Here is a 16834-nt window from a genome sequence, read left to right as displayed (position 1 = left end):
GTTTGATCTTTGAAATGATGGGCGCATGCAGAACACCAATGTCAACATCCAAAGTCAGTATGTCAGGGAAACGGAAGAGAGGGGAAGATACGGCTGCTGTTGGTACTCCCAGCGGAAAGCCACTCACTGCGATTGCGGCTGCTCGACTAAAGGCGGAAGCTGCCGCCCAAGTTGTGAATACACCTCAAGTTGCGCTGGAGCAGATTCCTGTGCCAACGAGCCCGTTGCTTGATGCTGCAAAATCCGAGCACGAAGGTTCAGATGAAGAGGAGACCCATGCGCCCGTACATCGGAATGTCAAGCTCTGCAACTGGCGCAACGAACCCCAAAACATCCTCTCAGATACCGACACCGAACTTACCATCAACCTGAACAAACACGCGACTATAACACTGATAGGCACTTTTGATTTGACAGTTCTACGAGGCGCCGTCAACATCAATGGTGCCAACATTGGAACAGTCAGTCGTGATGGGCAGAAAAACCAGGTTCATCGAGCGTGCGTGCCGGCCACGCACCCCATGTCTAAGATTCGGGGACTAGATGGTACGAATCACATCAGGTTCAAGACTTGCAAGATTTCTGCCCCGCTCGCAAACGTCAGTCCACTCTTTGACGGTATCTGGAGCGATTCAACCCATCGTTCGTTCCGAGTTGTAAGTGCCACATCCTTATACACCTATCCAGCGTTGATCGCGACGGTACATGCGTGAGAAAGGTTGAGATCTCGACACATAACGGCCATCTAACTTCTCTGTTAGGTAACCAACTCAGACGCGGATACACTTTCCCGGCCATTACGTCCTGAAGTGACACCCGAAGACTGGCTCCGCGCAATCGAGGACTGTGCTAGCAATCCATCTATCACCGTAGTGACTGGATCACCTAGCTCAGGCAAATCAACATTCGCTCGGCGGCTCGTGAATCGCTCCCTTACAGGTCTAGGCAAGACCGCTCCCTCTGTGCCAGCTGTATGCCAGATGGATCTCGACCCGCAAAAACAAGAGCATGTCCCCGCAGGTCAAGTCTCTCTTACCATTGTGAGAGATCTGAACCTGGGCCCAAGTTTCACACACCCTTCTGTTGTACCAGGACCAAAAGAAGCGATGAGGAACGAGGTTATCCGCGCACATCCAATTCCGGCGAATTTCGCCAACTATGCAGACTACTATCAGTCTTGCGTTGAGGATCTCTTCCTGGCATACAGAAACCTTTCCTCGCGGGATTCCTCTCTACCGCTAGTTGTCGACATACCCGACTTCCTCTACTCTTCACATTTCGACCTCCTAACAAAGCTGCTAGCGAGAATTAAACCACACAATGTCGTACATCTCGGGGATACGCGGGCCATCGACACCGAAACAGCGGCAAAGCTGCATTTGCTTCAGACATCAACGTCGCAATTTCACGGCACATTCCATGAGATTACCGCGCAACAGGCCCAGACGATACCTGTAAGGTCGGACAATGAGTTAAGAGCTATGCAGATGCAATCCTACTTCCATCTCAAATCGAGCAGTACAAGCTCAAGCCAGGCCCAAGTACTCAGCTGGACGCCAGAGACGCTTTCAAGTCTAGTACCATGGGAATTCTGCTACGAAGAAACACCCGAGCGAGCGCAGGATCTAGTGGCTTTCGCAATGTACTCTGAGCCAGTCGAGCCATCTTCAATGCTACATGCACTGAATGGATCTGTCGTGCACATTATCCAATCCACGTCTGCTGCAGTCCCAGGCTCGCTTCCACGGACCCAGAAATTTGGCATCCCATATCTCCCCGAGTCTGCGCGCACGGGAATGGTAGAGCCGTTGGATCCTCGAACGACAAGACTGGTCTGCACGGCGATGATTCGGGGTTTCAATCCGGCAAAGAAGATTGTAGAGGTGCTGGTACCAAAGACGCACGAGTCGCTGCTATACAATCTGTCACCCGAGAGGACTATCTTTGTAGGCGGATGCTGCGATGTGCCGGAGTGGGCCTACTTGGAGGACGCATATGCGCAGGAAGAAGCGAAGAAAGCGACGACAGGTCTTGGTAGCCTACCCGTTTGGGTCGAGACTGATGACCTTGTAGATGGTATGGGATACCTCAGCACTGTACGGAGGGTGAGGAAGTTCCAGACGTGACCTCTCGTTGGAGATATCGTTCATTAGCGCTCAAGACGAAATACAGTCATGAGGTTGGTGCTTCGAGACCTTCACAGCAGCCTCTCATTGAACGAAAAAAAAATTGGAGGTTTTGGCTTCTTGTTGCGAACTACTGTTGAGTCGCACTGTAGCTGTAATATGTACACGTGATACCATGCTTGTTCCAATGTCCCCGACTACAAAATCATCTTCGGTGGAGCTGTGTGTCGTCAGCAGATGGAGTGAAAATGTTTGATGGTAAACTCACGATCGATGATTGGGCAAGGCAGGTTGCGCTCGTACTTTGATCCTACAACACCCGTCAGTACATTCATATCCGCGGCCGACGCGGAAATGTATCCGGGCGTTAGCAACGAACCTCCAGGAGCCGTGGGTGGGCGGTAAGGGTCTGGGTGCTTCCACTTCTCGAGCAGGTTTTCCGTCTCCTTGATCAGTTCCTATGCGACTCATCAGCAGAGTCCTCTGTGCAGCCGTAATATATGTGGAGTGTCGATGTAATCGCGGTGATGGAATAGGGAGACGCACCCTCATCTGTCGCGGCTCGGTAACATTGCGCTTGGCCTCGAAGAGTTCGCGGATGTACAGGGCCTGTCCGCGCCAGAGGTATCGGTGGACGCTCCAGTCGAGGGCGAGCTTGAGGGACCGCCTGTAGAGGCGTCTGCGGCTGGGTTAGTTTCTGCGCGTAAAGGGCGACACCTGCGGGGGTTTGGCGTACAGGACGTGTATCTTAGAGCTCATGGCGGCGATGGCCCTTCCAGTGGGAGTTGTTGCGGAAGGGAGAAACGTGGGTCGTGGCCGCAATGCCTCGGTGTCGTCGCAGATGGCTTGGTGAGGGCAGCGTGAGGTTGCGGGCTTGGCATTTGTGCCTGTGACGGAGGGTGGCTTCCGAGACGTCAGAAGTGTGGTGCCGTGTCTGCTTCAGTACCATACAACTGCCGCAAGGGGACTCATACACAAACCTTCGTTCGCTCGAAGTCGCCCATCGCTCTCACTCGCATCTTAATTTCCTTTTTCCCACTCTTCGCCTGGCCGCCCATCATGTCCAGCCAGCAGTGTCTCCGCCGTCTACCAGCGGCTATGCGCTCTGTGCGAGCTTTGCGCGCAAGCCCACGAGCCATCCCAGCCGCGCGCAGCTATTCCGCCATCTCCAAGGCGAACTCCTCTGGTCTCCTCGCCCAAGCTTCAAGGTACTGCGAATGTCTACATCTAATAAAAATGCACAACACTGACTGTTTATAGACGGCCTGGACAGCTCTCTTCACAACGCCTATGGACCCTCGAGCAGACAAGAAGCTATGCCGACACCATCGTCAAGGTGCCCGAGATGGCTGAGTCGATCACAGAGGGAACCCTGAAGCAGTGGTCAAAACGTGCGTTCACCATGTCCAATTGGTTATGCCAGTAGCTAACAATATGCAGAGGTTGGCGACTACGTTGAGCAGGATGAAGAAATCGCGACTATCGAGACCGACAAGATCGACGTCGCCGTCAATGCGCCCGAGGCTGGTACTATCAAGGAATTCCTCGTCAACGAGGAGGACACCGTCACCGTCGGACAGGACATCGTAAAGCTTGAGGCCGGCGGTGCCCCCGCTGGCGGAAAGAAGGAGGAGGCCAGTGAGCAGCCCAAGGAGCCTGCGTCCAAGGACCAGGAGACTTCGTCGCAACCCGAGGGCCAGCAAGAGCAGTCTCAGCCAGAAGCGCCAAAGGAGGAGTCGAAACCAGAGCCTCCCAAGCAGGAAGAGAAGCCCCAGCCGCCCAAGCAAGAATCCAAGCCTGCACCTCCCAAGAAGGATTCCAAGCCCGAGGAGACCAAGCCGGCTACACCTGGCAGCCGTGAGGAGCGCCGCGTATGTAACCTTACTGTATGCTCAAATATTGTGTACTCACAGCCTTGCAGGTCAAGATGAACCGCATGCGCCTCCGCATCGCCGAGCGCTTGAAGCAGTCGCAAAACACCGCCGCCTCCCTGACCACCTTCAACGAGGTCGACATGTCCTCCATCATGGAGTTCCGCAAGCTCTACAAGGATGAGATTCTCAAGAACAAGGGCGTCAAGCTCGGTTTCATGTCCGCCTTCTCGCGCGCCTGCATTCTCGCCGCACGCGACGTACCCGCTGTCAACGCCTCCATTGAGGGTCCTGACGGTGGCGACACCATCGTCTACCGCGACTACGTCGACATCTCCGTTGCCGTCGCTACCGAGAAGGGTCTCGTCACTCCCGTCGTCCGAAACGCTGAGAGCCTGGACATGGTCGGCATCGAGAAGGCCATTGCCGACCTCGGCAAGAAGGCGCGCGACAACAAGCTCACCATTGAGGACATGGCTGGCGGTACCTTCACCATCTCCAACGGCGGTGTCTTTGGCAGTCTGATGGGTACTCCCATTATCAACCTCCCTCAGACCGCCGTTCTCGGTCTTCACGCCATCAAGGAGAAGCCGGTCGCTATCAACGGAAAGGTCGAGATCAGGCCGATGATGTACCTTGCGCTCACATACGACCACCGACTGCTCGACGGAAGGGAAGCTGTCACTTTCCTCGTCAAGGTCAAGGAGTACATTGAGGACCCCAGGAAGATGCTCTTGTAAGCGTTGATGCTGTAATCGTGTCTTTGTGTATATGTAGGATGGCAGGTTTTTGCGCGAAAGCGCGGGAACTAGTAGCGGGGCAGAGAGAGGTGTGGTTGAATGGATCAACGAGATATTTTTGCATGCATTGAATCATTCGTATTGCATACATGTGTTTGATTAGGCTTCAGCTGTGTGCATGAGTGATTTGGTGCAGGTTGGGCGTTGCTTGAGTGATATCGTGCGTGGACGTGTTCCCATGTCAATGTCGCGTCTTTGCGCAGGCTAGACGGTACTTGACGCGTCGACGTCCATGTCTTTATGACGAATATAATATATAGAATCGTCTCTATAGCCTCTAGTAGTATTTCTGAAAATAGTTGCATGTACAAAAACGCGCGTATACGCGTCTAGCATGTGGGAGCGCGGTGGTCGCGTCTGTGGTTCACACACCGTGGAGGCTGTTATATGAAGTGTACACCACCACGATGAGAATCGAACCGATACTTAGTTTAGTGGTGAAATATAGTGCCCCAGTAGTCGATACATTCAATTTGGAAACATTTGAGTATGGTGGTGGAACGTGATGATTTTTTGAACAAGTTGCTGTTCGTACTTAAATTCCCAAAATTGAGCACCAACCCTTCGATATATCTCGAACAAACAGCATACAAGGAAAAGAAATAATTCGGGCTACCCGCACAAATTGTCTATGCTATTAGCTGCGCATGATTTATCACATATATTCCATTGCATAAGATACGTAGCATGCCGTTCATGTTCGGCACGCCGTCAACATTGCAGATGCGTACATGACCCTAGAAAGATATCCACCAACACACAACATGCGACAAGAACTCGTTAGACCTAAAAAATTAAGCATAGCAGATGATACAGATGAAAGGAGGGTTAAGTCGAAGAAGGAGAATATATCAAGTCAATTTATCTGAGACTGCACCTGTAGACATACGCATTTATGGTGTACACTAAGAACACTGCAGTCACCTACGCGTAGTACGCAATATGTGCACCATAATCTTCCAAAGACACAGTTCAACCACCCAGAAGTGCTAATTAACTGTTATCCAAGCGCAGTGTAGTCCACGGTAGGTAGTACATCGTACCCCGGGTTACGTCACACAGCTCCGTCGACTACCATATGGGATCCGCCCAACGCAGCAAACATCACCATCTCTTCCATGCACATAGATGCCATCTATTGCCCAATTCGCTCGTTCTCGTCGCTGATACTCCAAGATCCAAATTGTGCCGGTTCGAACGCGAAATGCTTGTTAAGACAGCATGGTCGAGATTGCGCGATGGTGGAATACGGGCGACGCAACGTTATCGCACGTGTAGGAGAAGTGGAGTCTGTGCGTTACTCAGATGAACAAGCGCGACAAGTGGCGGTGTAGCTAGCTGGTGGATAAGGTTACACGGCGCGCATGGCAATGTCCAAATAGCGCATATGCAAAGCTGGACGTTAGCAAGATGGAATTCACGGCAGAAGACGGTAGATGAAGTGATATGCTTTCAGCTCATGAGCTCGCGGTCGTCAATACAACCAGCTAATATACAGCTCTGGTATAAATCCCGTAAAAAGCCGAGAACCCAAACCCAGACCGACTCCCATTATCATTGCAGATGAAAAAGACCCATGAAGTAACCACGCCGTGAAGAAGAAACTCAAATGCAGGACGCGTTTAGAGCTCCTGCGAAGGACCCTTGCCAGGCTTGGCTGTCTTCTTGGGCAGAAGGTCTGAAAGTATGTTAGCAACTGATGCGATGCGAGCGGACTGTGGAGCGACGTACTCTGGTGAATGTTGGGGAGGACACCACCCTGGGCGATGGTGACGTGTCCAAGAAGCTTGTTCAGCTCCTCGTCGTTCCTGATGGCGAGCTGGAGATGGCGGGGAATGATACGGGTCTTCTTGTTGTCGCGGGCAGCGTTACCGGCCAACTCGAGGATCTCAGCAGCGAGGTACTCAAGGACGGCAGCGAGGTAGACGGGGGCACCGGCACCGACACGCTGAGCGTAGTTGCCCTTGCGGAGAAGACGGTGGACACGACCGACGGGGAAAGCGAGACCGGCCTTGGATGAGCGGCTAAGGACGAGTTAGCTATGATGCAATGTTGGAGATGCAATGCGCAATGCGATGCGAAAAGACGCGTCAATCAAGCAAAAGACGCGTCAAAAAGATGCAAAGTGAAGCTGAAGAATGCGCAAGGCAAACTGGAGCCAAAGGCGCGATGCAGGAGATGGAGTACTCACGATTGGGCGCTGGACTTGGAGCCGCTGGCCTTGCCTCCGGACTTGCCTCCAGTCATTTTGAGAGAGTTGGTTTGGGGGTTGGTTTGGAAGTGGGAGAGGTTGGAGAGTTGAGTAGATTGAGCGGGATGAGCTGGTTGTGGGCGTGGAGTGTCGAGACGATGGATTGCTTGCTGCTGTCGGGGGGCGGGGCGGTCTTATAAGGACGGCGCTGGACTGTTGTGAGTGCGCGAGATCAACCTGCCCACGCTAGCGCGCGAAAAGGCAGCGACGCCGCCTAGCGCCTGCCGCCAGACTGCGCAAGATCAATGGCGGGCCTCGCTTAGCCACCAAACCGGCAAGAGCTGCTGCACGGGCCTCCCAGCCGCTGCTGGATCACAACATGAGAGCGCGCTCCCCATAAGTAGCGCACTCCCCGCCGTCGACGACCTTTCCCTTCATCCATCGCAAACTCCCACCACGACGCTCGACCAACTCCATCTCACTCCAAGCTTCTGCTTTTAACCCAAACCCACCTTTTTTACCACCACCTCTCAAATCCACCAAAATGCCCCCCAAGGCCCAGAAGACTCCCACCACCGGCGGCAAGGCCCCGGCTGGCAAGGCTCCCGCTGAGAAGAAGGAGGCTGGCAAGAAGACCGCCGCGCCCTCCGGTGACAAGAAGAAGCGCACCAAGACCAGGAAGGAGACCTACTCCTCCTACATCTACAAGGGTGAGTTTGCACTTTGCGCGTCCTGAGCGCGCCATCCAGTCTCTGAGGCCTTGCGCTTCATCGGCATCCATTGAGCAGAATTTGCTGACGCGTCTTTAGTCCTCAAGCAGGTCCACCCCGACACCGGTATCTCCAACCGTGCCATGAGCATCCTCAACTCTTTCGTCAACGACATCTTCGAGCGCGTCGCCACCGAGGCCAGCAAGCTCGCTGCCTACAACAAGAAGTCCACCATCTCATCGCGCGAGATCCAGACATCGTGCGTTTTCCGCCCTTCTCCCACATCCATTCTCATATACTGACTTCATTCACAGAGTCCGTCTGATCCTGCCTGGTGAGCTTGCCAAGCACGCCGTCTCTGAGGGTACCAAGGCTGTCACCAAGTACTCTTCCTCCACCAAATAGAGTGCTTTCTTTTCGCCGGATGTTTTCTTTGGGTCTTTCTTGTCTATTTGACAAGTGGTTATGGGGTGCGGTGTTCACGGGTCCTTTGCTAATGTGATCATGGGTCGGTTTGTCTGTCATCGAATCATCTAGTCGTATTCGACTACGAGGTCCATCAGGGTCTGTACATTATACCACAGCAGACGGGAACGAATCAATTCTTTCGAACTTCACACATGACTTCATTTCCTTTGACTTCCACTTTCTGCACATCGTATCCTCTTCTCTGACTCACAGATTCCCGTTCCACACAGAGCGCACTTCGCCGTTCAGCAATGGCGCGTAGATCTGGAAGCGCGCCTTTCTCGAGACGATACGCGATATCGACGCGTGGCTGGGGGTCACGCGCCGTGATCTACGAACACGCGCCGAACGCGTCTTTCACGATATCTCGACGAAACCGGAGCGACCGCGCGTTTCGCGATTCCGGCCCAAATGACGTAGGCGTCCAGCGACAGGAACGAGTGAATTCCAGAACTGGAACGACAAGCACGACTTTCCACATGGCAAGCGTACGCACCTTAGCAAACATTACCAAGACTTATGGATTTATGGATTGCGCACCAAAACACGGCATTTACGGATATACACGTACCAAACCCTCGAATCCCATGACTCCAGACATGCATGTACCCGTATTGATATCATTGCGAGACCCAATAGAAAACGCCATAACAATCAAGAAGGCAGTTGCCTATTGCAAGCCATCCTCGTCCCAACTCTCGACTTCGTCAATAGCACCCTCTCTTTCTTGTCCCCGCGGCGCTGGCTCTTTGTCCTGCACGTGCACCACGCTCTTGCCTTGCACGCTGCGAACGCCTTCTTTCCAGTTATCGTAGTCCTCTTGTGACGTTATCAGGAAAGCGAGGAGCATGGAGGGGTCCATCTCGCGGATCTGGAGACGGCGGATGCGGCGCGTATGGCAAGACGCGAGTTCTTCGGCGGAGTAAGAGGATGAGTTTGACGAAGGGACGATGGTTGTGGATGACGAGGTGGACGTTGCTGAAGCTTCTAGTGTAGAAGGAGTAGTTGTTTCCTGCTCTTCAGTGGATGACGAAGGAGAGCGGTAGGGTAAGAGTGGGCGCGTGCTGTGGGGATCAAGGTAGAAGAAGTTATTCGCCTGCGTAGCTACGAAGTAATGTGATGCTGAAGGGCGGCCACTGTAAACAGTTAGTATAACTCGTCTCGAAGTATGACAGACACTTGTTGCGCCTCACCCTGCAATACCAATACTCTGCTTCATCTGCAGGCTCGCCTTCAGCGCCTCCCAGTACACTGGAGTGATCTTGTCGATGCCCAACCTTGTGCCGACGAGGATCAGCGTAGGTCGCCATTCTCCGTCGTCTTCCACGGCGATTTGCTTCAGCTTATCTTCATACACGTCGGCGCCGTCACCGGATACGTATACTCTCAGTCCAGCTTCCTTGTACTTGTGCACTAGATCCTGTATGCACCGTGCTGCGGCTGAGGGACCGAACCACTCGCCAGGGTACTTTCCACACACAGCAGCGCCGTGCTCGACGAAGCGGTGGATAGAGAAGGGCGCTTTCGGGTCGTCGGCAAAGAGCGAGAGTATTTCATGGTGCTCAGGCACATCAGGCTTCTCTTGGTATCTCCAGTCCCGTCCAAGACGTAGCATCTGCAGCGCGTTGGCGAGTATGCACTGCCCGCTCCTGATCATGCAGCCAAAGCCCGTATCCGACGTGAACCCAGGCGAGGCGAGGTTCTGCATGCGCACGCGGAAACTCATAGCGCTCGTTGCCTTTGGGTCCTGACTCTTCTGGATCGGTGCGAAGCCAGACCGATAGGTCATCCAGATGCGCGACTCGAAATCATCGAGGAAGGCAGAGGGCCAGTTGCCGTATTGTGCTGGATCCTCGCCATTTGGAGCTTCCTTGCGTTCGGACTCTTCGATGCTAGTTCTTATCCAGCTTTCGTCTTCGTTGCGTTCGGACAGAGGCGTGGGCGCAGGCGTCCCGGCAGATGGGGAATCAGTGGGCGTAGGCTTGGACGGCGGCGGCCGGGGGTCGTAACGCTGGCCTAGCAGCCATATGGGGTCGTTAGAGTCGTTTGTAGGAGGGGGGTCGTAGAAGGTGCGGACGATGTTGCGGCTGACGCGCTCGAAGTCATGCATGATGGCTGCAACAGAAGGTGTTGTGGCCAGGGCGACGATGGATGCGGAGGTGATGCGGAGGTGCCGAGATGAGGTTGCCTAGAGCTGACTGCACGCGTTCGTACTTGCCACAACTATTTGCACATACCCACGATACCAGACGGTGGGTTGATGTAAAGGAGCAACACGATGTGGAGCTTCGTGGGTTGGTGCAGCCAGCTGCAGAGGGTCAGATGCGGCTCTACGAACCCAGGTTCCGCGGGGGAGGGGCCTGCGGTGCTATCACCTGGCTGTGTCACTGCGTGGCAATCACGTTCCTGGGATGCGTTGGCTGGAGTATGCGCAACCCATGTATACATCACCGCGATTCAAGCGCAATCTATTCATTCACTCTACCATGACTTCCATGCTCAGAAGCTGCTGGTGCACTGTCCACGCATCTCCAGAGAGCGATAACCAGCGGCTCCATCGTCATAAGCTCCGCTAAGCTAACCCTGCGCATCATTGCTAGCCCCGCGCCACTCGCGACCCTTCGAGACATCGAAGAGCGCATCATCTCCAAACCCTCCCCAACACCGTTCTTTTCTTATTTCCTTCGTTTTCACCGCAAAAAGCTTGTCGCACCGCTTTTGCTATGTCGAAGGGCAAAAAGGGCAAGAGCAAGGCCAAAGGCGGCTCGGCCAAGGGCACACCGCAGCGCGCGCAGTCCAAACGCCACTCATACCAATCATGGCCAGTACATGAGGAGAGTACGTTTGCGCTCTTTCCCCAATCGCCACATTGAGATTGGGCTGTATTGACCGTCACAGCCGCGACCGCCTCCAAGTTCTCCCTCAAAGACGAGGCGAAGTGGATGTCAAGTCACCGCACCGCTGCGTTTGAAGCTGGCAAGAAATTGCGACACATGCCCATCGAGTTCATAAGCGCCGGCCACCTCGAAGGCACGCTGAAGAAACTCACGCCCGACGCAGAGACGGCCCACGTCTCATCTGAATCCAGCGCTGAATCCATTACACCATCCTCGCCCTCCTCCACCCCCGACAACACGTCAGCAATGGCACACATGGCCATTCGCAGTCCCTCGCCCGCGCCTTCTGAGGCTTCGTCTTCGAGCGCCGACGAAGTGCTATTCAGAGGCCGTGGAAACCAGCCACCAGCTGCGCCTGCCGCCACCTCGTCCTCTCAACAGGCACCCAAAGCCACCTCTACTGCGAAGCCGCCACCCACATCATCCGCACATGCGACGGCGCGACCATCACAGCCGACTCCTTCAACAGAGACGCCATCTGTTCAGACACCCGAGCTCACCGCTGCCTCTACTACCGACAATGCATCCGTGGCATCGACAGCCAAGCTTCCAGTATCGGTTGAGCTCAGCATTCGAGGCAACGCTACATCTCAGCTGGAGGTAGAGGTGGACTCAGATGCCGATGACGTTGATCAAAACCAGTTCTCAAAGCGAAGAGGAGGCAGACCCGCATGGGAAGGCACAACTACCGAGTGGCAACACCGGAGCAAACCAAATGTCGGATGGTTGCCTGGCAATGCCCGCCCTGACATGGACGCCTATCTGCGCGGCGAGGTAAACCCTCGCGACGCCGCGGTAGATGACTACATGCAGAACATGGAGGAGTTTGGTCTTACCGAAGATATGATGGCTTCGTCTGGCTTCGCACGTCGTGAGATGGATCTGGATGCGGGCAGTCACAATGACTGGGAGTCAGCTTCTGGAAGCGAAGATGGTGGCTACGAAGATGCAGGCGATGGCACTGAGGAGTGGGACTCAGATATGCTGCAGGATTTCGACGACATGGACACCGCATCAGACGTCGCGGACAAAGTCGTTCGGATTCTATCAAAACGCATGCGCAAGAGTGGCCTCCAATATCTCTGCGTATACGAAGACTCGATAATCGACGAAGCTCGCTGGATCTCACCTACACACCTCAAGTCTGGTGACGAGAAGCTACTGATCAAAGCGTTTGAGGCAGAAGCTCACGAGCGTGAGCAGCAAATGCTCTCCAGCAGCGACTCCGAGGACGACTCCGAGGATGAGGACGATGAAGATGAAGAAGCTGAAGACTGGGACGATGAGACCATCGCAAAGGTCTTGCAGAAGCAAGAAGAGCTTGGTCTGGGTGGCGACGAAGTGATGCTCTATGGTGGCGATGAATATTTTGGTGGATCGGGCCCATCTAAGAACTACTCATATGGCGGTTACGGCAGGTCCAACAAAAAGGGAAAGGGACGCGGCCGGGGCAAGAGAGAACCTACTTTCCCCTCCGCTTCTGCTATGGCCGCGGCCCTGGAGATGGATCCATATGGCGGCTTTGACATCATGGACACTGAGCGCCCATCGCTTAAACCCAAAAAGAAGGGTCGACGTGGTCAGCCACCGCCAGAGTTGGATGATTCAGATCTGAACGAGCAGTTGCAAAGCGCGTGGGCGAATGACAGAGCCAAGAAGCGTCTGAAGAAGGCCGAGCGCGAAGAGTTGCGTCAACAAGGCTTGTTAGGTCGCAAGGGCAAGGGCCCCAACCTCAAGGTCAAGTACCAGGGTGGCCTCGATATGGAAGACATTGTCGAAGAGCTTCGTGAGTTCTTGCTAGGCGATATGCAGACATTGTCTCTCCCACCCATGGAGGCTTATCGCCGCGCCACCGTCCACCAAGCTGCTTCATTCTTCAACCTGAACTCGCGTTCTCGGGGAAGTGGTATGGACAGGTTCACCATCCTGTCCAAGACCAACCGTACCCGCACCTACACGGACGACGAATTCGATATTGCGATTGCGAAGAAGGGTTTCCAGAAACGCCTCAAAGGTCCTCTTTACTCTGAGGGTGGTGGTGGCGGCCGTCCAGGCAAGTTTTCCACCGTCAAACACAAGCAAGGTGGTGCGCGCACCCGTCCTCAACTGGGCTACAAAGATGGCGAGACTGTCGGTGCGAATGCGCCAGAGCTCGGTCCTGAGAGCAAGGGTCATGCCTTGATGATGAAAATGGGATGGTCCAACGGTGAAGCTCTAGGTGCTGGCGACAACAAGGGCATCCTTAAGCCTATTCCCCACACTGTCAAGACCAATAAGGCTGGTTTGCAGTGATCGCGCTGTTTGTATCACGACATCGCTTCAGGACGTTGCTTTTCCCGGACGTTTACGAGGTGGCGTTTTACGACGTCCTGCTCAACCACACTCACATGCGCACCACTGGTTGCGTTTGATATGGCATGTAGTACCTTGTGTATATCCTTGTGTATAGTAGTACTGGCGAAGTTTGTGGCGTACGATGGGTTACCGATTATAGCACGTTTACAAAAGGCGATGGCATTGCATTGCGCGGCGGACATCGGCGGCGTTGTTTAGATTCTCCATCGTCGCCTGCAGATCCACCGCGGCGGCTCATCATGCAGCTGTGATTTGGAGCTTGCGATACTTTTTTTCTTCAGGCCGCTCAAGTATGTCTCTTCGACTCATGACCCTGTCGCGACATCGCTGGGGTAGGCATCAAAACCATATCAAAATCGTACAAAAAAAATACAACAAAATACTAGAACGCATGAATTGAACCGCGTAATGTGATGAACCCAGTGACTGTTACGTATATTGCTCTGGTGATGTATATCGCCATTGTAGGTACGAACACGAAGAATGGGTTCTTGGGGATGGATTTCTTCGCAACAAAATGTTTCACCAAACCAATCGAAAAATCCCAACACAGCACAACGCGTACTTTTTGCCTTTCCATAACACGTAACAGTATCTCTTCTACATCATGTCTCGCTAGGACCTGAGAAATCGCGGGATAAATGCGCCTAAATATGTTGATATCCATGATATGCATACGAGGCAGCGATCTAGCCAGCTCGATGAACTTGACTGACTTGTGGTGGGACCCCATCAATACAAGGGAGCTGAAAAGTGGAATAAGCCATTGTTCAATCCCATCTACTCAGCAATCTAGAGGCCGACTCTCAACTCGTGTCTCATCAACTCCAGCTAAAACACCATTCTGGAGTCTACATCCAGACCAGACTGTCCAAACAACAAGGGTTTAATGCACCTCGGAGACTACATACACACCCTCGCACGTGGGTCACATTCCACCTGCCACCTAGTCTTCTACACTCTCTTCAAACTGGTCGCGATAGCTTGCTCAAGTTGTTGCATGGAAATAAAGTAGGCGCATTTGGATAATCGTTCGATGAGTCAAAGCTCCCACTGAAGGGCGTCAACCGACAGAAAGCCTCTAACAAGGCAAGCAGTCTGAGAGATCTATTCGTAAGATAATCGTGACAGAAAAGACACAGACACCATGTGTGTAAGTCCCCAAATGTTATGTACGGAACGCCGAACTAGCCATGCTCCCATTCTTAACCAACAAAACGCGTGCCGAAGTTGTAAATGATGCCAAATGAGGGTGTCATGTTCCCCAAAGTGTCAAGATGTAATGGATATCGTAGTGAAGGTCCTATTGTACTGGTTCGTCCGGGTTCTGCAATCTCTTCCCAAGGTAAGTATGCGAAACGAGCGGATTCGATCAAAACGCGGCGTATTCCTCGTTTGGTGGCAGTTGATAGTTCTCTGCGTGCAGGCCCTTAAGCGCTTCCTCGCCGTCCTTGGTGAGGTCTGGCCTACCGACAGGTGTGACTGCGCCGGTGAAAAATCGTGGCTTCCACTCTTTCTCCGCCGCCTTTCGCTCTGCAGCCTTCTGCCGTTGCTTCTCTTCTATTTCAGTCTTGAGGTTCGTCGCCAGTCCATATTGCTTGCCTACTATGGCATTCGTGACGCCGTCCCAAAACTTGAGGGACTCGTTGGGAAGCTGCTGCTCGAGCGGTGGGACGATCTTGGCTACGGGGTCAAGCGGGTTGAGGTCGATGATGAGGTTCTTCTCCTGCTTGATGTTAGGTTGTGATCCAGACCGCCGCTCAGTGTACTTACAGCAACCTTAGCAAATGGCTTGCTGCCAAGGGTATAGTAGACCTTGTCCTGCCAGTTGCCCTCTATCCGCGCGAGGACGTCCTTCTCCGCGACATCCTTGATCTTGGTAATCGAATCGTTGTTGGGGTCGTATTTGAAGATGACACCCAAGACCTTGTTTTGTGATCGGCCGAGCCAGCCTTCCTCCTGGTATTCTAGGATGACCTTCAGTCCGGTCTTTGGGCAGGTAACGAAGCAGCTGTCCGCGACAGAGACATTGAGGGAGCCTGTAGAAAAGGTCAGCACCGTTACGGTACTTATATGCTCTCATAGCCTACCTCGCAGAATACCCCCAAGGTAGGCGGCTGGGTGAGTGAGTTGGTACTCCTCATTGCCTCGGTTCTTCAGGGTGATGAAGATACCCAGGTTGTGCGCTCCAGCCACCACTCGTACACTTGTACCTGTGAACTTGGCGCTCAGTTGATCATAACCGCGCGCACTGATGCCCTTCTCGGGACAGTCGACATAGAAGGCGGAGACAGGAGGGTGGTGGGAGGTTTGCTCGGTGAGGTAGGAGACGGTGACGGTCTTGCCATCGCCTTTGACGCTGTTGGAGGCGCTCGAGGGAGCCGAGTTGGGGGTCTTGAGGGTGGGGTGGGTGTCTTCGATCTTCCAGTTGCACTGCGAGAGTCAGTAACCAGCTCGTGTAGTTTCCGACGGAAGCGTACCCTGAAGAACTCGCCCAAAGTAGAGTTGTAGGGCTTGCAAGGCTTGCCCTTGACGTATTTCTGTTCCAGCATTAGCTATGCCTTCCTCGCCGAGGCGTGCCTCATACCAGGTCCTTGGTGAACCAGAAGCGCAAGCACCCCAGCATGCGCCCCAGATCATCATCCGAATCTCCGATACTGTGGAGGTCAGTAACCACTTCTGCAGTGTGCATCTGGCTTATTCTAACCTGATGAATGTGTCGGGCCTGTCCAAGTAGTGCCAGTACTCTGCTCTTGGTCAGATGATAGTCCGGCTACAGCAGCTTGCGAGGCTAGCCATCGCAGTTCTATATTCATATAACGTACCCAAGTTTGGCCTTGGTTCGAGGAGTTGTGCGGGGAGGGAGAAGCGGACAGCAGCGAGGTCGGAGACGCCAATAAACCTGGAGAAGGACGGAGTTAGCTTTCGCGCGTCTGCTGTGACCGGATGGTGCTACGTTACCTCCTCAAAATGCCCAGGAAGGTCTTGAACTTGGAGCTGTCATCCGGAGCCTTCTCCACGGCAGCGCTTGACGGTGTGGCAGCCCGCGAATTGTCCCGCGAGTTGAGGGCGGACGTGGTTGCAGAGCCCGGTTGGGCCTTCTCTGGCGCAAGGTCCGCCATGGTTGCTGGGATATAGGTTTTACTCAAGAGAGTAATAGCAAGTGGAGATAGAGGCGCGAAGCTATATCTAGGTAACGATCGATGATGTCGTCAGGTGTTGAGGCGGTGCGCTTTTCGGGTTCCCTTGGCACGCGCCGGAGCTCTGACGTAGCGCAGCCGATAGCCTTCAACCTGGTCGCAGCGGGGTAGTGGAGAGAGAAGGGGAACAGTAGCAGGTGGAAAACAGCATGCACATGTAAGTTGGGTGGTTATCTCAAGTTGCAGGGGCTGCTGTTCTTCTGCTTAGCGTGCCGT

The 16834-nt window shown here is 53.8% G+C and overlaps 8 protein-coding genes across 8 annotated transcripts; 4 read left to right on the top strand and 4 right to left on the bottom strand.

Annotated features, from left to right (window-relative positions):
* Nucleotides 1-38: 38 nt before the first annotated feature.
* On the top strand, nt 39-2126 carry J4E78_002322 (uncharacterized protein; the record flags this gene model as incomplete). Its single annotated transcript, XM_049362969.1, has 2 exons — nt 39-656; nt 762-2126. The coding sequence occupies 2 exons, from the start codon at nt 39-41 to the stop codon at nt 2124-2126; spliced, it is 1983 nt and encodes a 660-aa protein (XP_049225561.1).
* Nucleotides 2127-2323: 197 nt separating this feature from the next.
* Nucleotides 2324-2885, bottom strand: J4E78_002321 (uncharacterized protein; the record flags this gene model as incomplete). Its single annotated transcript, XM_049362968.1, has 5 exons — nt 2324-2346; nt 2395-2436; nt 2506-2584; nt 2673-2805; nt 2863-2885. The coding sequence occupies 5 exons, from the start codon at nt 2883-2885 to the stop codon at nt 2324-2326; spliced, it is 300 nt and encodes a 99-aa protein (XP_049225560.1).
* Nucleotides 2886-3185: 300 nt separating this feature from the next.
* On the top strand, nt 3186-4737 carry KGD2 (2-oxoglutarate dehydrogenase complex E2 component; the record flags this gene model as incomplete). The annotated part of the gene is made up of 4 exons (XM_049362967.1): nt 3186-3334; nt 3387-3517; nt 3567-3997; nt 4048-4737. 4 exons carry the CDS (start codon nt 3186-3188, stop codon nt 4735-4737), a joined length of 1401 nt encoding a protein of 466 aa, XP_049225559.1.
* A 1682-nt stretch (nt 4738-6419) lies between these two features.
* Nucleotides 6420-7044, bottom strand: HTA1 (histone H2A; the record flags this gene model as incomplete). Its single annotated transcript, XM_049362966.1, has 3 exons — nt 6420-6475; nt 6529-6821; nt 6989-7044. 3 exons carry the CDS (start codon nt 7042-7044, stop codon nt 6420-6422), a joined length of 405 nt encoding a protein of 134 aa, XP_049225558.1.
* A 488-nt stretch (nt 7045-7532) lies between these two features.
* HTB1 (histone H2B) lies at nt 7533-8103 on the top strand (the record flags this gene model as incomplete). The annotated part of the gene is made up of 3 exons (XM_049362965.1): nt 7533-7698; nt 7798-7957; nt 8013-8103. 3 exons carry the CDS (start codon nt 7533-7535, stop codon nt 8101-8103), a joined length of 417 nt encoding a protein of 138 aa, XP_049225557.1.
* A 733-nt stretch (nt 8104-8836) lies between these two features.
* On the bottom strand, nt 8837-10276 carry ATG4 (Cysteine protease atg4; the record flags this gene model as incomplete). The annotated part of the gene is made up of 2 exons (XM_049362964.1): nt 8837-9302; nt 9360-10276. 2 exons carry the CDS (start codon nt 10274-10276, stop codon nt 8837-8839), a joined length of 1383 nt encoding a protein of 460 aa, XP_049225556.1.
* Nucleotides 10277-10889: 613 nt separating this feature from the next.
* J4E78_002316 (uncharacterized protein) lies at nt 10890-13355 on the top strand (the record flags this gene model as incomplete). Its single annotated transcript, XM_049362963.1, has 2 exons — nt 10890-11004; nt 11065-13355. The coding sequence occupies 2 exons, from the start codon at nt 10890-10892 to the stop codon at nt 13353-13355; spliced, it is 2406 nt and encodes an 801-aa protein (XP_049225555.1).
* Nucleotides 13356-14790: 1435 nt separating this feature from the next.
* Nucleotides 14791-16540, bottom strand: J4E78_002315 (uncharacterized protein; the record flags this gene model as incomplete). The annotated part of the gene is made up of 8 exons (XM_049362962.1): nt 14791-15144; nt 15192-15457; nt 15509-15851; nt 15899-15958; nt 16006-16075; nt 16126-16168; nt 16244-16320; nt 16380-16540. 8 exons carry the CDS (start codon nt 16538-16540, stop codon nt 14791-14793), a joined length of 1374 nt encoding a protein of 457 aa, XP_049225554.1.
* Nucleotides 16541-16834: the final 294 nt, after the last annotated feature.

The sequence above is a fragment of the Alternaria triticimaculans genome, assembly GCF_023758025.1.
Source record: "Alternaria triticimaculans strain BMP 0046 chromosome Unknown scaffold_2, whole genome shotgun sequence".
Lineage (NCBI taxonomy): Eukaryota > Fungi > Ascomycota > Dothideomycetes > Pleosporales > Pleosporaceae > Alternaria > Alternaria triticimaculans.
This window is presented reverse-complemented; position numbering and strand designations above follow the sequence as displayed.